Raw genomic sequence first — 25,281 nt, 5'->3', positions numbered from 1 at the left:
CTTACAAACTGATTCTACAGGAGAAAAACTTTTGTGGAGAAAGGTATTAGGGGCTAAAGACTTGTAATTTTTTCAGGTGGTGTTACTTTGCCCTTCCCCCACCAATTTTAAGATGAGCTGGACCCAAACCAACCAGCTAGGGTTCCAGAGGCTTGGAGAAGTTTCAATCATGATCAGACCCTTTTCCCCGACCCAGGCTAGAACTGATCTTTCATGGTTCCTAGTTAAAAACTCTTTTTGTTTGGCAATAGCTAAAAGTACAAAGGGCTCCTTTTAATCACAGTCCTGTCTAGCTAAAAGTGAAACCCCAGTGAGCAGTCAGACAGCACTGCTGAACTGTAGCCTCCATCTGAAGTAAGTGTCCCTTTCTTTTCAAATTGAAGAAGCATGACAAGTCTGTAAGGGAAGGAAATCTAATTATATTGCACATGTTCTAATTTAAGTTACTGTAGGTTGCTGGAAGTTTGAGTAGCAGACATATTAGGTCATTCACTTTCCAGTGACTGTGTCCTTTAGTTGATGAGTAGTGGATACACTCAATAGCTTTCTCCACTGTAATTGGCTTAAGAGTAGAAGACGCAACAGATGGAATTTTTATTTTTCTTTACAATAAATAAATAAAATTAAATACCCATGGAAAATGGGCAGAGAAATTACCCACATCCGCTGCAACCACCACTGTATATTAACATCACTGCAGCATCTATCTAGTAAAATGACTTTAAAAAACTGGCTCACAACTGGTGTTTATAACACAAGAAGCTGCCCTTTGCAGCTACTCAGAGCAGACTAAGAACCAAAAGATCCCGGAGACTAATCTGTGCCCTCACCTAAAGGCTGTCCAGATAGGTCAAGACTAAGAGATTTTGGTGCAGCCAGTGTGAAGAAATCTTTAGCTGCCACTAACCATTCAATATATGCATTTCTACATTCAGGGTTTCCATATGCTTCATGTACAAATAACACCTCTTATGGATACCAAATTCAGTAACACTTAAAAAAGGCCTGGTCTTTCTGTTGATTTAATTGGGTTTTGGAACAGACTCCACATTTGTTGTATTTGGGGAAATTGTGGTTCCAATGGGAGAGAAGCAATGAAATAAAATTCTCACTATGGATGAAAATCCATTATTTTTTGTTAGTTCATAGGAAACGTTGGGTTTAGAGATGGCAATGTGTAGACAACTTCACAATTAACTGATAAGCCTGCCCATGTCACTCCACCCCCACGCTGCTGTCTCTAATAGAGAGGCAGCAGCGAGGAGGATGAGGAAAGCAGGTAGGAGCCAATACATTCAGGGACCCAGCTCCGTAGGTTCACCTAGGGTTGCCAGGTGTCCTGTTTTTACCTGGACAGTCCATTATTTCTAGCCCTTGTCTGGTAAATGAGGAGCGGGAATTTTTAAAGGCGCAGCAATCTTTTTTTTTTTCTCAACAAGAAGTTTGGTCTCCTGTTTTTTGCTCAACCAAGCTTTTTTCCTGCTATATTCAGGATTTTTGGTGAAAGCATCTGACAAGCTTAGACTCGCCTCCCCCACCCTCTCCTTGCTGCCTCTCACAGAGGCAGCGGTGGGCAGAAGGGGGCAGGCAGGAGATGGTATTGGGGGGGAACTAGCTCCACGGTTCCCACCTGTCCACCCCCCATGTTTCTGTCTCTTTCCGCATGGTATGTTGTTTTCATGTCTCCCCCCAAAAGAAAAAAGATAATTTTTGCAGCAAAAGATGGTTGTCACTTTGAAACCAGCAACATTTCCTTGCCAAAGGGAGATATTATTCATCAGAAGAAACATTATATATGTAATTTTGTTCACCAAGCAGAATTTTTAATCTTTTCACTATAAAAAGCTTTTAAGCAATGATGTTGTGTAAAGAATAAATAGTCGCACTTTAAACGTATGAGTGCTTAGTTCACTTTGCGGGCTGCAGTAAACATGACATTTTATGCAATACACTCATGGCCTTTGTAGGTAAATCCCTTTTGTTCTATTCTTCTGGTTTGATAGATCGGGGTTTGGTCCTTTTTGTGAAGCTTTATCTAGAATACTTAATGCTCCATGATGGGTCTGGTACCTAATACCCAATGGCTGTGTCTAGACTGGCAAGTTTTTCTGGAAAATCAGCCGCTTTTCCGGAAAAGCTTGCCAGCTGTCTACACTGGCTGCTTGAATTTCTGGGAAAGCACTGACGATGTCATGTAAGATTGTCAGTGCTTTTCCGGAAATACTATGCTGCTCCCATTTGGGCAAAAGTCTTTTTCAAAAGACTTTTGCGCAAAAGGGCCAGTGTAGATAGCACAGTACTGTTTTCCTCAAAAAAAGCCCCGATTGCGAAAATGGCAAAAGTGCTTTTGCGGAAAGGCATCCTGCCAATCTAGATGCGCTTTTCCGAAAATGCTTTTAACGGAAAACTTTTCCGTTAAAAGCATTTTCGGAAAATCATGCCAGTGTAGACATAGCCAATGTGGCTTGATGAATTGAACTGGGATTTAGAAGATCGATAGTTTATTTCTGCCCCTGTGGCTGAATGAGATTAGGTCTTGTCTATACTAACCCAGAGATCAACAGTCTGGAGGTCAATCTTCCGGGGTTTCTTTTAGTGGGCCCAGTAAAGACCTGCTAAATTGAATGCTGATGGTGCCCCCATCAACCCCAGTATCCATGGGGTTGTGAGGAGTAAAGGAGATCTACAGGGGAATATCTCCTGTTGACCTCCTGCAGCAGGGCTGCTGGAAAAACTCAATATAAGGTACGTCAACTCCAACTATGCTGCTTTCATAATTGGAGTTGCATGTCTGAAATCAGATTTCTCTCTCAGTGTAGACCTGGCCTTAGACAAGTCACTTTTCTTTCTCTCTGCCTCACTTTGCTCTCTGTATAATGAGAATAATGATATTGACCTCTGTTGTAAAGTTCTTTGAGATTTACTGTTGAGAAGCACTATATAAAAGCTGAGTACTGGATTATGATAGATACTATCCTGTTGCGTATAATATCTGGTTGGGTCGGTACCTTTTCGAAATGTAACCAACACTTGTGATTCCTTATGGAACATGGACACGCCATTCTGTAAGTCATTGCCAATGAGAAAATAAAATGTGCTACCTTTTAAACTTTTCAGTTCTTTGATGGGAGTCAATGCAATGTGTGTCAAATATAGAGAAAGCTCTGGTCCTGTTTGCTCCATATAACTGTAGCTATTCCCAGAGCACATCCTGTTACCCACATCCATTTCCACCTGTTCTCTACATTTCTTCATACCACCCCCACCAAACAAAATAAAAACTGTGAAATGGAGACCTCTTGCCAGGAGACGTTTTGGGGCCCCAGAGTGCTGGGAAGTTTGTAGCAAGCCAATGAGTCTGCAGCTACATAATTACAAATGCTGCACATTGAACCTAAGGGGCGTGGCACCTAGAAGTACAGATTTTTCAGCTTTGCCCTTTTCAGGGTATTCCAGAGGGTCTGCCCATCACAACTGCTGATAAGGTTGTGTGTAGTGAGGATGATGAATTTTCCCTGGATTTTAGAAGGTGTTTCTGTCTGGACACTGACTATACATTTTTGCTGTGGCTTGGAAAGGCGAATGTGTATTAATGCAAGTAGGGTATACTGGAAAACTTAGCTTTCTACCTGACTTCATAGTATTTTGTACTATACCAAAAACCAAATAAAGAAATCTGAGCTGTTTGAAAATAGTCTTTTTCCTAGCACAATGTACATGTTCAAAGTAATCAAGGCATCACTTTTTAACAAGAAGATAGGTAGTATAGATGGTCCCACACTGTGCAGTTTGGATCCACATCTGAGCTTTCTCACAGTCGGTGGGCGTTTGAATCAGGGGATGTGGTTTGATGTCATTTCAGCAACGTTTGTAGCAACATAGAAATTAAAACTAGAAAAGACCTAGGAAATGATGCGTTTCTCAATGCATTGTATTTACAATTTCTACACAAAATCCTGCATTTGAGTAACACAGCATTTTCACCCTCCTTGAGTATTCATATTCAGTGGTTTGAAGGGGGACGTGTTTTGATTTTAAGTATCAAAGGGATAGACATATTAGTCTTTATCCGCAAAAACAGCAGGGAGTCCTGTGGCACCTGAGAGAGTAACAGATTTATTTGGGCAAAAGCTTTCATGGTCAAAGACCCATTTTGCATCTAACAAAGTAGAGGTTTGCCCACAAAAAGCTTATACCCAAATAACTCTTTGTCTTTAAAGTGCCACAGGACTCCCCTTTGTTTTTGGTTTGCTTGTTTTGTTTTGTTTCCCCTATTTTAAAGGTGGTTGATTCTGTGCTCCCCTCAAGTGTCTGGCTGTTCAGGATCAGTGTTTGACCTAGGTTTACTCAGAGTATACAGTGCATCGGTCTAATGCTCTTCTAGTCTAACGGCCTGCATAGTGCAACCGTAGGATTTCCCTGAGGTACTTCCTGCTTCAAGTGCAATAGCTGTGGTTGAACTTAGAGCAGCAGATGCCTTAGAAAAACATCCAGTCCTGATTTAAACATTTCCTGTGAGGGAGACTCCACCACAACCTTTGGAAAATTGTTCTAGTAGTCAGTGACCCTCACTGTTAACAATTTGCATATTATTCTTGATCCAATTTGTCCAGCTTCAACTTACAGTCATTGGATCTTTGTGTGCACTGGATTGAAGAGCCATCTGTTATCTATTCTGTTCCCCAGGAGATATTTATAGACTGATCACCTCTTAATCTTCTCTTTGATGTGTCCTTTGATGAATGTCCTTTAGGCTTGGAACTCTCTCTTTCTCCTTGTGCATCTGTTTAAAGTCCTCCTCAAAATGCACACTCCCTGCAAAGTCTCGTAATGATAATCCTTCAGCCTCGGGTACCTCTGTAAGAAGAAGATGCTGTACCCTCATTCCATCCACAGCGGGCAGGTGTATTTAGGAGTCTGTAGTCAATATCTGAGTTAGACTGCATGCTGAGCTCCTGGGAGCATGGACTTGGAACTTCTGTACCAGGGTTTTCAAGTATCCAGAAGCACTCAATAAATAATATTAGTAATAGTGAGGAAAAGATGTTTGCATGGGGAAGGTGTATGGGAAAAAACAAAGGAAGAAATGTATTAGAGCTCATAATCCACCGAGGGCAGTTAAGAATGTAATATTACTCTGCATTGCTGGAACCACCATGGTATATCATTCTAAGACTCTGAAACTGCATGGGAATCATTCAGACCGCTCCTGGTACATGTGTCAAAGGCAATGGGGTTGGCCTGGGCATGAGAGTAAGGATGTGAATGTTTAACCAGTAACCGGTGGGGACTGGAGCCACTGCCGGGAGCCGGGGGCTGCTCCAGGCCTGTGGGAGGCTGCCATAGAATCCTAGGGTTGGAAGAGACCTCAGGAGGTCATCAAGCCCAGCCCCCTGCTCAAAGCAGGACCAACCCCAACTAAATCAACCCAGCCAGGGCTTTGTCAAGCCAAGACTTAAACACCTCTAGGAATGGAGATTCCACCACCTCCCTAGGTAATCCATTCCACTACTTTACCACCCTTCTAGTGAAATAGTTTTTCCTAATATCCAATTTAGACCTCCCTCACTGTAACTTGAGCCCATTTCTCCTTGTTCTGCCCTCCATCACTACTGTGAACAGCCTCTCTCCAACCTCTTTAGAACCTCCCTTCAGGAAGTTGAAGGCTGCTATCAAATCCCCCCTCACTTTTCTCTTCTGCAGACTAAACAAACCCAAATCCTTCAGCCTCTCTTCATAGGTCATGTGCTCCAGCCCCCTAATCATTTTGGTTGCCCTCTGCTGGACCCTCTCCAGTGTGTCCACATCCTTTCTATAGTGGGGAGCCCAGAATTGGACATAATATTCCATGTGTGGCCTCCCCAGAGCCGAATAGAGGGGAATAATCATTTATCTTTCATGCCATGGACAGGTACTGCTTCAGCTGGGCTGGGGTGATTCCCCTGCTCCCTCCCCCCCCCCATTTAATTGGTTAACTGGTTAACCAATTAAATGGGAATTTCCATTCCTACATTGAGATGCTGCCCTCACAGAACTCTGCAGGATCCATTCCTTATCATAAGAAAATGCTGGCCATTACCCAGTGGCCTAGTGTTTATATTGTCCAATTCTAAGTTTCAGGGAAGTTTGGGGATTTTGAACATTTGGCCCTGAACAGCCACAAACTTTGTGTGTGCCTGGACTTCCCTTCCAGAAATGGATCTAAGTGAAATGACCAAAGTTCTGAGCCCTCTGTCTATCTTAGTGTAGTCCCACAGGTGGGGCACTGGACTGACAGTCACGAGTGTTGGGATCTATGCCCATCTCTGTGTCTGAGCTGCTGTGTGAATGTGTGAATTAATAATTCTCTGCCTTTGTTTCCCCTCCCACCCATTGCCTCTCTCATCTATGATAAGTATCAACTCTTTAGGGCAGGGTTTGACATTGTACCAAAACACTGAGCCCCAGTCTTGGGCCGGTTTTCTAGATGTTACTATAACACTATTCATAATAAATCCCTAGTTTAATTTTTACCACTGACGCAGACAAATACATTCTCATAAGGCAGAAAATGTAAAATTGAGGGACAATTAAATCTCAGTTTCAGCTCCAAAATGGGTTTTAATTCTGATTCATACTTAATAAAATGCAGAAAAAGGTGTTTTATTTTGGTACATAAAGATTCAGGGCAGGGGACGGAGGCATTTAGAGCAGAGCACCTCTCACCAGAAAATTCTCTGCAGCAAAATGATGCAGTCTGGTTGAGTTTCTTTTATGACCTGAGAAATGACTATTTTTATAGCACACTAAATAAAACTTGCTACTCAAGCAGGAGGTTTATTATTAAAGGTGCTTTTGCTAGAGCGTGGGGTGAGAGAGCCAAAAGGAGCATCAAACCAGCCATGCAGGTTGTGCAGAAATGGTGCAACTGTGCTCCCCAAAAAATGAAGTAATCCCATAATCACACTGCTTGGCATTTTCACAGAATAATTTTATGTTGTCAGATTATCCCCTGAAGGTTATCGATCGCCTGGGCAAATGTTCGGCAGCAAATTTCTGGAGGCAATGGCAAAAAAAGCACCATGCAGGGATACTGACGCACGGAATGGTCTCCACTTTCTTGCCCGCTCTCTAGCCATTTATATCTGCTCAAATTAGAATGGCCGCACTTCATGCACGCTGGGGACTGGTGTAATTGACAGCAGAAGGTGCAGAGTTAGAGTGAAGCAGGTACTGAGAAGGAGAGTGCTTGCTATTCCCTTTATGCAGGTTCGATGGCTATACAAGGGCTATGGCAAGGGAGAAAATCCAACCCAGTGCATCTGCTTTGGGCCAGCATTCTCTAGCGCCCCCTCCTGGCTGATGCACAGCTTGGCATAATGCACCTGGGCTCCTCATCCAATCCTCCTCCATCATCAGTGGCAGAGTCCCGGTGGCATAGAATGCGCTGAGAAAAAAATTACCCAGAGGCAGGAAACTACATTTTGTTTAATGTAATTCTTGGTAGTTTAGTTAACTCATAATTCCCAGCTTTAATTTTTTTTTCTAGGGCGTAGTAATGAATTATTAGAGATGGCTGGTTGTGGTCCAAGCTTTCCCGGCAGAGCTCTGCCAACACATCTCAGTCTTGAAACACATACCCGGCCCATATGCAGTGCCTTTCTATTTGAAAATCCGGATGTACCATAAATCTACATTACATGCAACTCTCCTGCTGTTCTACCCTGGGGCTTCTCCTGGGCATAGATTTCCAATCCTGCAGAATTATTCACCGGCTTTCTGGCATTGACTGGGCACTTAATTGAGCCAGAATATTGACCCTGGTGACCCCTGCTAAGTATGAATTTGGGTCTCCTGAAGTGAGAATGCCTAGGGCATTACTTACTGTACCTCTGAGACTCATCTTTCGCAGATGGGATGAAAGCATACAGGGAAGGGAATTAAAAGTGGACTTAAACCACAAAATTCAGATTTGGATTAGCTGAAAGTTTAGTGTTGTTCAGATTTAAGTTCCTCTCTTCTGCCCTTCTAGGGCTTGATCCTGTTCAGGTCAAAATCAATGGGGAAACTCCCATTGATTTAAATGGCAAAATATCCAGCCCGTCATGCACTGAGATAGAGACAGGTTCTTTCCTTTCCACCATGTGTACTGATGAGCTTTGACCTTATTGTACCACCTAAGCCTTCTGAAAGAAATCTTTTTTTCTTTTTTCTTTTTAAGTAAAGCTTTTTTATCTCCTGTACAGTGCGTAAGATACGGGGTACATGTAAGGTTCTCTGAAAGAATTAATCTGGTGGTCAGTAACTGCTCAATGAAGTGCATGCTGAAAGAACAATGACACGCACAACCTTTATGAGATCCTCTGAATGCCTGTTTGCAGGTGAATTCAACATCTCCTTGACATTTAAGGACTCAATTTATAATCAAGTTATATAACTTTAGTGTCAAGAAACACTGGCTTCCTCGGAAATGCCATTTATAACCTCCCTCAAAAAGTATTCAGGGCAAGACTGTCATTTCTGATATAACAAATGGAGGATAAAGGAATCTTTCAGCACAAATTAGACACTCCTGGCTCTTTAGAAATACAGTAAAAACGCACTAAACAGACTTCCTAGAAGCATCGAAGAGAGAAAAGGGAGGAAGGGATAGCTCAGTGGTTTGAGCATTGGACTGCTAAACCCAGGGCTGTGAGTTCAATCCTTGCAGAGGCCATTTGGGGTGAAAATTTGTCAGGGATGGTACTTGGTCCTGCTGTGAAGGCAGGGGACTGGACTCAAGGTCCCTTCCAGTTCTAGGAGATAGGTAATCTCCATTAATTTAAGAGTAAAAGACTTCAGTAGGTGTACCAGGACCTCACTACCAACCTGTTAACCAGCAAGATGCTCCCATATTTCAGATATGAACACCAGCATAAAATCTAGAGATATGTATTTTGACTTGCATTTCTGCAGTGCCTTCAGGCCCCAGTAGATTGGAGTCACAATGCCATTTAATTTTGAGCAAGGCACGACACAGATCTAGGGTTGCCAGGTGTCCAGTTTTGAACCGGACAGTCCAGTATTTGAGCTTTCTGTTCGGGAAACAAATTGAGATAATATAAATGAGAAAATAGAAATGTCCGGTATTTTCTAAATAAGATGTAACATAGATTGTGATGTAATGTCAAGTATGTCCAGTATTTTTGTTGAAACCATCTGGCAACCATACACAGATCCACAGTAAGAGATAATCCCTGTCCAAAAGACCATTCAGTCTATATGGAGAGGACAAAGGGGATGATGAGAAAAAGGCACAGAGATGGGATGTGACTTGTCAGCGAGGAATAGACTGCAGGTCTCCTGAGTCCCAGTTCAGGACTCTACCCACGGTGCCATACTTCCTCTAAATGTATGGTAGTGTGTTTTATACAAATAACAAAGCCTTAGTAACTCTCCTTGGTTACACTGGTAGCAGGGAAGATCACCATTTGTAGGTTAAATGAAAGCATTCTGATTAGCAACACATGAAGGCTCTACTCCAGTGTTCTCAAAGCAGGCGGCGGGCCCATTTTGAGAGAGTTGCTAATGGACCACTCCAGTTTGTTTATCTAAAGGCTCCATAGTTCACGGAGACTTGTGGCTCCCATTGGCTCTGGTTTGCCATTTCCAGCCAAGGGGAGTCATGGGAAGCAGCAACCCAGGCCCCTTTGAGAAACCCTGATTTCCTCTGACAGTCCTGTCTACATGGGGGGAACATCTCCTTCAGAATCTTGAAACTGGCTTGAGGCCAAACAGTATTCTAACAAGGGTTGTCTTGATAGTGTGAATATGGCAAAACTGTGTTAGAACCATTGTGCTCTACATTACATAGGGGTCTGATTGTTCTCTCACAGCTGCCTAAACTGATCAGCCAAACTGTGTTATACTTAAACGCGATACTTAAACTGCATTGTTATGTCAGTCATGATGGGCTCTTTGTGGCAGATGACAGAAGAATCCCATTGTTCAAAGCTTTCCCAGACTCGATGCTTAATACACAACCCTGAGAAGAGCCAGGCTGTTTACCCATGTGACAAAGAAAATATGTGCAGGGATGTGAAAGGATCTGAAACCCCCCAACTTTATGGAGCATCCAAAACCCAAACCTGATCCTCAATTTTGCAGCTCTGATGTGTGTTTGCATTGGATTGAGTGAAACTCCTAGAATCCAAAACTTGTATGTCTGAAGTGAATGAAATCTAGATGATGATCCAAATGCTGTGGCTTAAGCCTGTTTATAAACTTGTGCTTTGGTGGATACTATAAAGTTTGAGATACCTGTATTATTCCTAAGTGGCGTAGTCACCTTGATTTAAAACGGCTCTAAAAACAAGTCTCCAAAGAATACAGTTTGCAATAATGTAACCAGTGTTTTATTGTCTCCTTTCTTAAGAATAAATGGTTTGTGCAGGAGAGACACACAAAATTCCTGTCACGAGGTGAGAAATAGAAGAGTTTATTGTGACCACGTAAGTGGGATAAACAGAGCTTTGTGCCACAGAATGATGGCACAGTAACTAACTGGACCAAGATTCTTTCCATCCTTCACTGTCTATGGATCAAAAATATTGCCACTGAGTCATACCAGAAAAAGATGTCGGGGCTACATTGTCTTTTTTCGTTACAATGGTATAAATCAAGAAGGATGCCACTGACTTGAGTGAAGATCTTACCAATTTATACCAGCTCTATGTTCTGTGAATGGATGCAGGTGATGCTTTACTCTTAATTAGCCCACTCGAATGCCATGCTGTGTCAGGCTCTCAAGTGATCACCCTGCAGCTTCATGTTAATTTCTCTTAAAATAAAAAAAGTGACAGATCAGAGCTCCTGTCTCCTGAGAGTGCCATTTCCATTCAGTTTTTCATAACTGACAGCAGGAGGATTTTTGGAGGGAAGGGGCTGGAGACAGCACATATTCCACTCACTCCGGAAAATCCCTTTGCTTTGGACGAAGCGACTTGTCTATTAATATAGCGTAACTGACTTAAAAAAAATTAACACAAGACTCCTGAAGTCAGATCCATGCTGCCTTCAGCGAGGCTCCTTGCAGGCATGTCAGGGTTTCGTTTGTACATTTGGGCTGTGTCTACATTGGCACCCTTTTCCGGAAAAGGGATGCTAATGAGACCAGTCGGAATTGCAAATGCCGCGGGGGATTTAAATAGCCCCCGCGGCATTTTTTTTTCCGGCTCGGGGCTTTGCCGGAGGAAAGCGCCAGTCTAGACGGGATCTTGCGGAAAATAAACCCTTTTCCGGAAGATCCCTTATTCCTACTTCAAAACTTGAAAGCGCGGCATTTGCAATTCCGACTGATCTCATTAGCATCCCTTTTCCGGAAAAGGGTGCCAATGTAGACACAGCCTTGTTGTCTTCAATTCTAGCATATTTGTGCCATTTCTATTTTCCTTTCTGCCTTGATAAAGCTCTTTTAGCTGCAGCTCCCTAGGCCCAAATGGAGCTCTTTTGAGCTTGGGGCCTTGTTAGTTGGTGGTACTTTTCGGAAGCCTGTTTCTTTTTCTTATAGGCTCTCTCGGCTATTAAGGTTCGGTGCACCGGGAAATCCTCCCACTGAACCCAGCGCATCAAGCCCCTGTTTGCTGATATACGATAGGTCATAAAGCCATCATGACATGGGCTTTAGAAGAGTGATTCTAGCTTTCCAGAATCTCAGAGAAGGCTGATAGAAATTTTATTTTGTTTTGATTGTGTGTGTCAAGTGGCCAGTTTTCAGCTGTCCCCTTGGGAGGAGAAGGTACAACACTACTGCATCTCAACTTTGAGCCAAAAATTGGTAGGAGCCAGGATTATTTATGCCTTTCTTGGCCTGGGAGAGTTGTTTTCTATTTCTTTAAAAGTCCTCTCCCCTGCTCCCCAATAATATTTTGTCATACATACTAGCTTTCTATGGGTCTGTCTACTCAGCAGGGCTAAAATCAAATTAAGCTAAACAACTTCAGCTACATTAATTGCGTAGCTTAAGTCGAAATAGCTTAATTTGGCTTTTGGTGCTGTCGACAAAGCGGGAAGTCGAAGGAAGAACACTCTTCCTTCGACTTCCCTTACTCCTCGTGAAATGAGGGTTACCAGGAGTTGGTGTAAGAAGTCCTCCAGCTCAGCATTATTTTGAAATGAAGGCTTGTAGTGGAGACACACACTATGTTATTTCAGAATAACGTCAGTTATCCTGAAATAATGCTGCTATGTAGACATACCTATGATGCAGGAACCCAGGCCAAGATTTTTAAAAGTGACTAGTGGATTTGGGGGGGGGGCTCAATTTTTGGATGCCTAATTAGAAACCTAAAAAGAAGGTTTTCAGAAGGTGGCTGCTCTGCATGTTCTGAAATTCATGCCCCTTTAAGGTGCCTCACATTGGGCACCTAAAATTCAGGCGAAAGTCCCTGGTCCCTGCTAACAACATTAAAGTAACATTTTCTCAGACACCTTAAGTTCCATTTTCAAAAGTGACTTGAACACTTAGGAGTCAGATCCCACTCACTTTTTAAGGAGACTTTGGTTCCTGAATGCTGACGTCACTTTTAAAATTGGGACTTAGGCACTTTAGACTAATTTTCAAGGATGGCTGTGACCCTGATTCTAAATTATATCATTAGTTTCTGAAACGCTTTCCCCCTCCCTTCCCTAAGGACAGCGTAACTGAGGATGGAATATCCCCAGAGCGAACTCTGATGTGTCACTGCGGATGCCGGTCCCTACAGATGCTCCCGGTGTTATTAATTTTTAAAACAAACTTGCTGATTGAGGTTCTGACTGCCTTTAAATTGTCTCTGCAAGGAGACTGTGTACTAATTAACCCACAGAAACAATCAGTGATGTACCTTTTTCAAGTTTCAGGGTGATTAGAATATGAAAATGAAGAGCACAATGGTGCAGATGTTTTAAAATCACAGCAGACAGCAATTAGTGACATGGGAACCAGCTGCTTATCTCTCCAGATAAAGCCTCTTAATAAGGAATTACACTTGAGGAGCCATTACACAGATGGATCTGCGAATGATTTAAAGAGGGGGCGTTATAGTATTAACTTTGATTTGTGAGCCAGGTTCTTGATGAGCTTTATGTGTGCTGCTTCTGGAGGAAGGTGCATTGGTAAAAAGAGGTCTCCTTACAATTTGGAAGAAAATTTTCTTTTAGTGGTTTTTTTTTTTAAACATATCAATTTTTTATCATCTTTACTAAGGGCTTGCTATATCATCTTTACTAAGGGCTTGCTTTTGATTTCATTGGTTCTAGTAGTGCTTGGATTTTGATTTGCTTTTGATTTCATTTGATTCCAGTGGGGTATGGATTTAAGGGGGAGGCGGTCTTGAAAGGAAAATGATTAAAAAGTGTGAGGTATTCAGTAATTAAATGTAAAGATTTCCTGTGGCAAGACTCTGCCACCTTGAATGCTGAGTAGGGCCCAGCTTGTATGGGTTGGCAAAATCTGTTCCTCTCTTCTTCTTATGGCTTGCCAGCATAAAAGGAGGGATAATCTCCCATATGGACCTGGGCAGGTGTAACCCACACACCTAGTGTGGTTACTGAGCAATGCAAGTGGTACCTAGACCACAGCAACAGTTAAGCCCAAGAGATCTCTACAGCATGCTGGCTTTTAGCTCAGAGGGTAGAGGCTCCTATCCTCTGCTTCAGAGATCCCAGATTCAAATCCACCTGGTGGCAGTTATACAGGCTGCCCAGATCAGCGTGTGCAGCTGTAAAAATGGGCAACATGCATGGAGCAAGTTGGAAGCAGGTGCTATACCTCCCTTATTCTCTGAGCTGGTGTTGGGTGTATTGTGGCTTGGTGCTGACACAGGTCTATGCAACATCACCAAGTCTATGTGTTTAAAAAACCGAGAGTCGGATTTAAAAGATCATGAGATTGGATTAAAAATCAGGAGATTTTTTTTTTAAAAAAGACTACTTTGGGTTTCATTTTTGTTTTGTTTTCTACTTTGTAAGCTTCTGGGGAGCGCTTAAACCAGCAATGGATAATGTAGGCTAGTGAACAGGCTGCATAAGTGGCCCTTCTTCTTCCCAGTGGGCCTCAAAATTGTCATAACTAAAATGGTCTCCTGTTTAAAAAGGCAATCTCCATTAATTTTTTTTATCTCCTAGAACTAGAAGGGATCTTAAAGGTCCTCAAGTCCAGTCCCTTGCCTTCACAGCAGGATCAAGTACCATCCTTGACAAATATTTGCCCCAAATTCCTAAATGGCCTCCACAAGGATTGAACTCACAACCATAGGTTTAGCAGTCCAATGCTCAAACCACTGAGCTATCCCTCACCTACTATAATAGGGTAGTTGTGCTAACTGTGCTTGTGTACCTAGTGTTTGCTCGCACTCAATGTTGTGTGTAATCAGTACACATCTCACTTCACGTGCCTTTGCTTTACATGCATGTCACTTTAGTAATACTCGGTAGGAAAAACTCAGGTGGACAGAAACCAGCAGAATTTGGCAACCCTGCACGTGGGCATCAGTAAACAAAATGTCTTGTCGGCCACACATACAACATCGATGGGCTACATGTAGCTCTCGGGCTGCAGGTTGCCCACTACTAAATTATGTTGTATTTCCCAATACAAAAGACAGGCAGTATTGTCTCTGCAGCCTTCAGATCTAGGTACTTACCGTTTTAAAAATTAAAATGCAGATTTTCACATGGTCACACGCATCCAGTAGCGAGGGATTTTAGAGATGCACCAGATATCACAGGACTCCTGCTAAAATCGTGGGAGTTGGCCACACCGAGGAGTAAATTCCTGTTCTCACTTCTCTCAAGAAAAGAGCACAGGCAGTATCTTTCAGAATTGCTGGATGCTGAAGGAGTTTGCAAGTTGCTGTGATTTGGGGCCTCCAGAAGAGCAAAATGCAAACAGGAGCAGGCCATGAAATTATACAGACAGACCAAAAATTAAATAAGAATAAATCCTCCATTCCCATGACTTGGAGTCATTGTGGATAATTCTCTGGAAACATCATCTCAATGTGCAGCAGCAGTCAAAAAAGCAAACAGAATGTTAGGAATAATTTAAAAAGGGATACAGAATAAGAGAATATTTTATTGCCTCTGTATAAATCCCTGGTACCCCCACATCTTGAATACTACATAGAGATGTGGTTGCCTCATTTAAAAAAAAAATATATTGGCATTGGAAAAGGTTCAAAAAAGGCAAACAAAAATTATTACGGATTTAGAACGGGTGTCATATGAAGAGAGACTGGAAATTTTCAGTTTAGAAAAGAGAAGAGAAGATGAAGGGGGGATATGATAGAGGTCTGTAAAATCATGACAGGTATGGAGAAAGTGAATAAGGGAAAGTTATTTACTTGTTCCCATAACATAAGAACTAGGGGTCACCAAATGAAATTAATATGTAGCAGGTTTAAAACAAACAAAAGGAAGTTTTTCTTCACACAATGCACTGTGGAACTCCTTGCATGAGGATGTTGTGAAGACCAGGACTTTAAAAGGGTTCAAAAAAGAACTAGGTAAATTCTTGGAAGTTAGGTCCATCAATGGCTATTAGCCAGGATGGGTAGGAATGGTGTCGCCAGCCTCTGTTTGTCAGAGGCATGAAATGGATGACTGGAGAGGGATCATTTGATGATTACCTGTTTTGTTCACTCCCCCCTAGGGCATCTGGCATTGGCCACTGTTGGGAGATGGGATACTAGGCTAAATGGACCTTTGGTCTGACCCAGGATGGCCATTGGTATGACTATACACACTAGGCCAGATTCTGTTCTCAGTGATACTGAAATAGCTACAATGAACTCTGCTGAAGTCAACAATCTAGTGGAACGATTAGCCAGGCTGCTCTATATTATGTACGGGCAGTTGTACAAAGGAATGCCATCGGTTTCTGTCTGAAGATGAGAGCTGTGTTCACAGTCACCCTCACTGAAAGCTCCAATCCTCCACGTGTCTCTTATCTGGGGAGGGGAATGTTGCAGTGGGGATGGGAGGCAGTTGTTTCTTTCTGTTGTTGCTCTGTCTTTGTTCACAATGCCCTTTGATTATGAGGCTTACCCAGCAGGGCAAATTGAAAGTGAAACATGAGGGACAATGGGATCAGGTGCTGATCCAGACAGATACGTTGGGAACAAAATCCACTTACCTGAATTACTTTCCTGATTTGCCAGTTCTTTTAAGGAAATGGTGCCCACATATCAGTTGCAGCACATCAAATTCAACCTGCTGTAGGCCACATGATCTCTGGTTGTCATGCGGGAGTAGCATAATCTGAAGAATTCTTTTAGAGTGACACACATGTGTTTGATGGGTGAGAGTTCTTAGGAAAAATGACCCCAGAAGAAGCCACATGAAGAGACTCAGTGAAGACATAGTTTTCATAGAATCCATGGCACAGGCCTCCATACCATTCCGCAAGGGCTTCACTTGGAAATCATTGTGACTGTTTTGTGCGTCATGTGATTAAACAGTTGCTGAACTGGCACCTTAGGTGTCACATGCGTTGTAATGTGAATGTTGTGTTTCTGTGATGCCGACAGGCGGAACCAAACCTGGGACCTTTAGAGCTTAATGCATGAGTCTCTACCACATGAGCTAAAAGCCCGGTTAGGCTGTAAGACAGACTCATTTTCCTTTCTATAAGTGGTCTCAGTGCCACTAAACCGGTGGTTTTCAAACTTTTTTTTCTCATGATCCAATTGAAAAAAATTATTCATGCCTGTGACCCAACATAATGTGACTAGAGTTTAGCCTCTGAGATGAGGCTGAGGATGAGAGCTTTGGCATATAGGAGGGGGCTCTGGCTTTGGGGGGGAGGGTCAGGACTGGGGCAGGAGGGGCTTACCTTGAACAGCTCCCGGTCAGCAGTGCAGCAGGGGTACTAAGGCAGCTTCCTGCCTTTCCTGGCACCACAGGTCATGCTGTACCCCAAAAGCAGCCCAGCAGCAGGTTCCCAGCCAATGGGAATGTGGAGCTAGCAATCCAGTCGGGGCAGTGCGCTCTCTCTCCCTCCCTCGCACCTAGGAGTCCATCCTGCTGCTGGCTGCTTCTAGGGTGGTGCCAGGACAGCACCCCTACTGGTCACCTGATCCCCCTGCAACAAGACCCCAGTGCCTGACATTCCATGACCCATCACTGGGTCGCAACCCGTAGTTTGACATCCGCTGGTCTAGATGGGACAGTGCACCACACCCAGCAGCTGTGTAGGTTACACTTCTCTGTAGTATTATAGCAAAAGCAAGGCTCTAGTTAGAGATCTGTTGGTAGTTTCAGTATCAGCCTCCACTTTGGGAGAGGTGATCACAGCGGAGGAGGAACTGACTGCATCTAAACTACACTGTTGCGTGAATTGCTCAATGCACTAGAGCATCGCTTTTTAACTGTCCCCTTCCCCCGTGGATGCTGCTGGTGTGAGCAGAACAATACCTAGTTTGCTTGAATGTAGATGTTTTAGTTTGCACCCACAGCATCCACACAGGGCATCCGGAGCACAATACTTTTGGGTTGCTGTGCAAGTTGCACCTCTGTAGTTCATATAAACAAGCCCAGAGTCACAAAAATTTAGCTGATTTGGTTTTGGCATTCAAGTTGTGGGTCCTCCTTTGTTTTTTAAGCCCTAAACTAAATATTTTTGAAAGCAAAGGGTGAGGGGCACTAATAGCAGGTTGTTTTGTTGTTTCCCTGACTGTTATAACCCTCACTTTTTCACATGAAATTTCTCGGTGCATTGAGTTTCCCAACTCAGCATCTTGGGGGGAACTTTAGTATGGATGGTTACTTGGAGTAGCCCTGGAACTAGGTGCTCCCCTGAAGTAAAGTGCTACATCTTCATTGGACGGTGTCCATTTTAGATTATCAGACACCTGTAATTTCCAGTTTGGGGGAGTTTCTTTAAGTCAAAAATCATTATTATTTAGAGATCTTTGGGGCATCTATTCTGTACTCCTGTGTTTGTACAGCACCCAGTACAACCCTACTATGGAGCTGTCCGATTGCTGCTGCAATACAACTATTAATGAGAAACAAGACTCACACCAGGTAGCCCTCTCCAGCTGGCGCTTTACAGCCTGACATGAAAGCAAGAGATATAATCCTGGCCTGACTGAATTCAGTAGCAGAAGTTCTATTGACGTCCACTAGGCTAGAATTCCAGGTGTGGAACTGGATCTGGCATAATAGGCACAACTGGATTTATTATATGCTGTGTGGCACTGTAATGTGTTTGGGAGGGGAAGGTATGTCATGTTGCTCTGGGGTAGCTACTGCACAAAGCTAGTGGGTGAGGAAGCCTCTTGCTAGACAGCTTGATAAAGTGCACTGTACTTCCCTCTCCATGGCAGTCCCACCATGAGAGCCAGAGTAAAGAAAGATTGGGCCTTCATGTGAGCTCCAAGGGGAAAAGGAAAGAAGTGATGGGACTGCAGTTGTGCCTAGATCTTTCCTGAGGCTAGCAAAGTGTGGAGATAGCTTCTGGAGCCATTCTTGCCCCTTTGCCATCCACACTGCACACCCATGTAAGAACCAGGCACAATCTGCCCTGGGAGTCTGAGCCGGCAGAAGCAGCAGGGGGACAATGAAGTTGAATATGCATATCATGAGCTTTATAATGATTTTAAAATGATAATTTTACAGAAAATATAATAGAGCAAGGACCTGCTTTCCCAGTTGCCAAACGGGATGCAGGTGGGGCTATGTTTATATAGGCCATCCTGAAGGAGGGTATCAAATTCACAACCCTGGCAATGGAACTCATCCGTGTAAACAAGCTCACTGCACAGGTAATATCTTCCTAGAACCCACAGACTGCACAGGTCACAGCAATGCAGGTCCCTCACCAAAGGCTCATAAGCAAAGTAAACAGTCATGGGCAGGGATGCTCTTCTGAGCTTCAGGGTGTATATTTAAGAGTCCTGTAAACATGAATATTATTGGCAAGTGGATAGTGATAAATCCTTTGTGTTATCTTTTAACCAGTTCCTGATCCACGACAGCACTTTCCCTCCCCATGACTCCGTACTGTGCTTACGAGCCTTTGGTGAGGGACCTTGCCAAAGCTTCTTAAAGTCCAAAAACATGATGTCTGCTGGATCACCATTCTGCCCATGTTTGTTGACATCCTCAAAGAACAAAGGCACCTTCTTTCCCCAAATATTTGTTGCAAATCTTGAGAGAGAGGGATTTATCGAAGTACTACTGCTATAAACTTAAATGTAATAGCCAAACTAAGGCAGTTAAGTGTAGTTAATGTTATTTTCTCCCATACCTCCCTTGCTTACACATTTATTTTAAGCATCCCATCATTTATTTGGTATTCACAGTCACAGTTTATTACTGAAGAGTAGCTTGTGATACTACATGTATGAAACATTTTGCATAGTTTGACATGGAGCTTCATAAAAATCAATAGGAAATCATCATAAAACCAACACACAAGAGCCTAGAAATGGTCAGTAAAATGAAATGAAGTGGATTTGTTTTGTCTGATGTAGCTTTTAAAAATATTATGTCTCAAATCTACGTAATTTCTCTAGACTACCTTTGGTATCCCTCAAAAACCCCGCCGTGTCCAAGGAACATGTTTGCTCTTCTGCTTTTTTTCACAGAGGAGCAAACATACTCTTTCGGGGAGCCCTGTAGACCTCATTTCATGAGGCATAAGGGCTCTGCTGAAAGAGGAGGCTTTTCCGCCGTTGGCAGAAAAGCCTCTTCCAAAAAAAAAAAGCAGAAAAGTCTCTTCCCCCCGAAAAAGCGGAGCCTCTATCTAAAGAAAGTCCACCAAGCTTCGATGAGGAATTTCAATTGCTCAGTGGTATTCTTCAATATAACAGCACTTTTAATGTTATCCCTGAAGTTTGAAGGGATGTTCTCAGACTGAACATAGTGCATAACTATATTGCACATTACAGTTCATTAAAATGGAAGGAGCTGTTAAAACTACTTTGACTCCCGCCTTACTGTATTCACATGAGTAGTTCAGATGGATTTATTGACATATGTAAAGCTACACATGTAAGTAACTCTTAGAAGATTCAGGACCATACTTCTCCCTTCTTTTCTGTGAACTTGCTAAGAAAAGCAGACTCATCAATTTCGCTTTCACTTTCTAGACCGTGTCACTGTCTCCTGCCCCTTTTTCTGCCACCTTGTTGCAATAGTTGAGCTGCAAACACCAGATCTGATTATTCATCCCTCTCTTACATGAGGGACTACCACTACAGTGGTTACTCAACAGCAGAACAGGTTGCAAAATCAGGCCATTTACAAGGCAATGTTTTGTTTGTGCTTGAAGTGTTCAAACACACACCAATGCCCTTCTGGATCCTTAGTCATTTAAAAGTGAATGGAAGAATATGTCTATTGCTCTTAAGGTTGCACAAAGCTGCCTTTGAACTCATAAATGTTTTGACATGTTTCACCTGTGTCCTTTTTAAGGCAACTAAAGCATCTTAGTACTTAGGAGAAGATAATTTAAGAACAGTTGTCCTGCATCATGCAAGTTTAAAAGATCTTTGCATTTGTGTTTATGTTGGGCCCAAGAAACTCACTTTTTATTTTTTTCTCCTTTGCAGGTTTATGACAGGCCCCCAAAGCATTCTGCTCTGCACTATGACCCAGGCCTCCAAAAGGACTTCACCAGCGAAACCTTAAAATCAAAGCACCAGCAAAAAAGCAGCAGCCAGCACCATCTTGACTGGTCAGCAAGCTCTGACCCCGGATCTGCTTCTCAAAGCTGCTTCCTCAATACAGAATCCAGCCGAGAAGTAACTAGTGCCCCAAAGGCTTCTGCTCAAGAGACAGTTGTTTCTTTCAGCAAGTCTCAAGCAAAGAAATCTGGTGCAGGAAGCACATGGAGTCAGTTGTCAACCAATAATAAAGAGCTGGCTTTATGCCCTGCAGTTCCGTCACCAAATAACATCACTGCAGCATCTCAGCCTAGCAATCCCTCCGAGTGCAATGGGCTTTCACCTCTAGTGGATAAAGAGGGAGGCGGTCAAATGGAGATCCCTGACCAACCCATTGGGAGCTCAAAGAAGAAATCCAGCAAAAAGGACTTGATAAATCAAAGCATCCAAAACACAGATGTAGAATGGGTGAAAAATGCCCAAAAAGCATTTGAGAACAAAACCCATGACGGCATAGAAGGGAAAAAGGAATCTTATTCAGTGGACAAAATACTAGAAGCATCACCCTCGAGGCCGAACCCAAGTTCGGCCAATGGTTCTGAGAGTGACACCAGTCACGTACGAATCACTATCCCAATAAAGACTCCGACAGCAGATATGTCTGGCCACAAACGGAAAAAAAGGCAATCTGCAAAATCTCCAGCAGATAAAACTATCCAGGAAAAAAGCCTACCTTCTGGACTTCCCATGAGCTGTGAAGTAGCAAACAGGACTAGTTCCCAACTGGAGGGGAGTAAAAAAGATCTCCGAGTCACAAAGCAAGGGAAAGCTCCTGAGAACGAGTCTCCCTTGGCAGCTCTTGAGAGCCCTGACAAAGCTTCCCCAAACAGTGCAAGCAGGCTTAGAAAATCTGCAGCTGCAACATCCATGCCTACACTTACCAACCTTCCTGCACCTAGCAAATTGCCAGAGATCCAGCACCCAAAACTTGCAGCAAAACGGAGATGGACCTGCAGCAAACCTAAAAACATGCTTCGGGAAACCTCCGTGGCTACATCTGAGAAGCTGATGGTGGAGCCTCCTTCAGCCTATCCCATCACGCCATCTAGCCCTCTGTATACCAATACAGACAGTCTTACTGTGATTACACCCATCAAGAAAAAAAGAGGACGGCCAAAGAAACAGCCTTTGCTCACTGTGGAAACCATCCATGAAGGAACCTCCACCAGCCCGGTCAGTCCAATCAATCGAGAATTTCCAGGCACAAAGAAAAGGAAGAGGAGACGGAACCTGGCCAAGTTGGCCCAGATGGTCCCAATGGAAGACAAATCTATCAGCGAACTGAAGTTTCACAAAAAGGTCGGCAAGCTGGGCGTGTTGGATAAGAAGACCATCAAGACTATCAACAAGATGAAGACCCTCAAGAGGAAGAATATTTTGAACCAGATCTTGTCCTGCTCCAGCAACATGGCTTTGAAAACAAAAGCCCAGCCACCATCCAGCACAGGGGCTGCAACCATCGATGCCAGACTAGGGAAACAAATAAATGTCAGCAAGAGGGGGACTATCTATATTGGCAAAAAAAGGGGCAGGAAGCCGAGAGCAGAGCTGCAGCCCCCTCCAGAAGAACCGAAGACAGGCATCAAGCACTCCAGGCCTGTTTTGAGCCAGCCAGAAAACCCAGCAGTGCCTTCCAACTTGCAGTCACTTGTGGCATTGTCACCAGCAGCTATTCATCCGCTTTCAACGCAGTTAGCGGGGTCTAATGGCAACCTTAGCCCTGCAAGCACTGAAACCAATTTTTCAGAGTTAAAAACTATGCCAAATCTTCAACCCATCAGTGCTCTTCCCACAAAAACCCAGAAAGGAATGCACAGTGGAACTTGGAAGCTGTCTCCACCCAGGTTAATGGCTAACTCACCTTCCCATCTGTGTGAAATAGGTTCTCTGAAAGAAGTCACGCTGTCACCAGTGAGTGAGTCTCACAGTGAGGAAACCATACCAAGCGACAGTGGAATAGGTACAGACAACAACAGTACTTCTGACCAAGCAGAAAAAAGCTCAGAATCCCGCAGGAGATACTCTTTTGATTTCTGTACCCTGGACAATGTAGAGGCCATACCATCCGACACCAGCACAAAGAACAGGCATGGTCACCGGCAGAAGCATCTCATTGTTGATAACTTTCTTGCTCACGAGAGCATTAAGAAGCCAAAGCACAAGAGGAAAAGGAAAAGCCTGCAGAACAGAGACGACCTCCAGTTTCTTGCAGACCTCGAGGAGCTCATCAACAAGTTTCAGGTGTTCAGGATCTCCCATCGAAGCTACACGTTTTACCATGAAAATCCATACCCCAGTATTTTCAGGATTAATTTTGATCACTATTACCCTGTGCCATATATCCAGTATGACCCATTGCTCTATCTTCGCAGGACCTCCGACATGAAGTCTAAGAAGAAGCGTGGTAGACCTGCCAAAACCAATGACACCATGACAAAGGTGCCTTTTTTACAAGGGTTCGGTTACCCTATTCCCAGTGGGAGTTACTATGCACCCTATGGAATGCCTTACACATCAATGCCTATGATGAATCTTGGTTACTATGGTCAGTATCCAGCTCCTTTGTACCTGTCCCACACACTTGGAGCAGCTTCCCCATTTATGAGGCCCACAGTGCCCCCACCCCAGTTCCATTCAAGCTCTCATATGAAGATGTCCACCACTGCCAAGCATAAAGCCAAACATGGAGTGCACCTGCAGACGCCTGTGGGAATGAGCCTGGGAGACATGCAGTCCTCCCTGGCGCCTCCGAAAGCTGGAGGAACAAGCCTTTCTAGTGGCCGACTTCACAAAAGAAAACACAAACATAAGCACAAGCATAAGGATGAGCGGCTATTGGGGGCACATGACGATCTGAGTGGTCTTTTTGCTAGCAAATCCACCGGCTTCTCCAGCCACGCAATCAGTGAAAGGCTAAGTGGCTCAGATAAAGACCTCTCGTTGCTCAGTGAGAAAAGTAAGCATAAGGAGAAACAGAAGCACCAGCATTGTGAAACGGGACACAAAGGCTCAAAGAGTAGCTTTGAAGTGGATACTCTGTCTACGCTGTCGCTTTCTGATGCCCAGCAGTGGACACAGAGCAAAGATAAAAGTGACTCAAGCAACGATCCCCTTGACTCTTGCACAAAGAGATACTCGGGTAACAATGAGAATAGTGCAAGGTCAGAGTCCCTGGACATGTTTGGTGAAATCAGTTGCTCCAGTGAGAAGCGGGACAACGACGCGAATGGGAATAAAAGACGAAGCTTTGAAGGGTTTGGAACTTACAGGGAAAAGGACATTCAGTCCTTCAGGATGAATAGGAAGGATAGAAGTACTTATGATTCTTCAGCCTCTTCAGGTAAGCCCTGAATTTCTAACCTGAACAAAAGGGGGCTTGGCCCTCTCAACCGTTGTTTCCTTTGAAAATTGAGTCTGGTCCTCTGTAAATAACCCCTCCACATTATCCAAACATTGCATTGTTGGGGGGTCAGCAAAAAAATTGGCTCAATCTAAACCAAAACTTCTACCTGTGATTGCTGGCAAGGGGAGTACTGTAGAATCCAGTGCTTCTCATGGTGAATTGAGTCTTTGCTTGAACGGTCCTTGGAATTAGAGCCATCCCACTAACAAAAATTCTCTTCTGTGGCGTGGGGAACCCACAAAAGATGCTTATGAGCAGTAGTCTTTGTCTCATTAGATGCCCTGGAAGTTATGTGGACACTGATCCAACCCCACTAGTAGTGTGTTGTAGCAGCACTCGGGAGATCCAGGTATGATGGTGATAGGCTGTTTTTGGATGAATAGACAGGTAGAGACACTGGTTAGAATCCTAATCTAAATCTCTCCCTTCCTGATCAGCAGAAGTCATGCAAGTAGATGTGGGTAATAATGGGAAGAACCTAGTGCCCACAGAAGCAATAAGCCCTTGCTGATTAATGAGCAAGGCTGATTGATTTGTAAGCATTCATGATGTAGAAGATAAGGTGGGAAGGTGGGACTGGGAAGGAGGAGGAGACTGGAAGATCCTTTTGGTGGCTCAGGACTTCTGTTCCTCCACACATAGAATGGGACCTGAACCCTGTCTGCAAGACAGAATTGCACTTTGCATTATAGAGCTACCTTCCTGGTGATGACACAGAGCCAGGTGTTTTGCCGCAGTGTAAACAACTGTGATGTGAGAGCAAACCCAAAGCTCCTGTACCGACAGATGTCCATCACTCTATCATGCAGCACATTTCACGCTTGGGTTCTGGAGGAGTGTGCACTTTATGAGGCTGGCCATGTTTGGAGGAGTTTCACAGCTGGATTCTGCTGTGCTAGGGAGGCATATCAAATTTGGGTCATTTCTGTCATAGAAAATGAAGAGGCAGAATCATTGCTTGGGAAGGCCTTGGGAGGAAATATAGAATTTATGCAGTCTGCCCACATGAGATTTTTAAGTTTTTGATTAAGAGTCCAATACTGCTTATGTTTAAGTTAATTGGATTGTTCCATTTCCTTCACTGGGGCTAGGATCTGGCCTTAAGTTAAAGAACAGCAAAGTTTTAAATGGGAGAGTTACTAGGTAACGTACATATGTCTAATAACCTGTCCTCCTCCGGTGTATTAGATAAATATTCAGCAGTCTGTC

General features: G+C 43.6%; 1 protein-coding gene across 10 annotated transcripts in view; it reads left to right on the top strand.

The window, feature by feature from the left end:
- Positions 1–25,281, top strand: part of SETBP1 (SET binding protein 1) — a 360,349-nt gene that overhangs the window by 228,515 nt on the left and 106,553 nt on the right. For all 10 annotated transcript variants that reach the window (XR_003086873.3, XR_012905000.2, XM_025178259.3 and 7 more), the window contains exon 3: positions 20,556–24,009. Coding sequence is in view for 8 of the 10 variants with exons in the window: in XM_025178259.3 (XP_025034044.2) it covers positions 20,556–24,009 (3,454 nt within the window). In the remaining 2 variants the exon portion in view is untranslated. The remainder of the gene's footprint in view (positions 1–20,555; positions 24,010–25,281) is intronic.

The sequence above is a fragment of the Pelodiscus sinensis genome, chromosome 6 (assembly GCF_052426305.1).
Source record: "Pelodiscus sinensis isolate ZL-2025 chromosome 6, ASM5242630v1, whole genome shotgun sequence".
Taxonomy (NCBI): domain Eukaryota; kingdom Metazoa; phylum Chordata; order Testudines; family Trionychidae; genus Pelodiscus; species Pelodiscus sinensis.
Note: the sequence above shows the minus strand (reverse complement) of the source record. Positions and strands in the feature narration are given on the sequence as shown.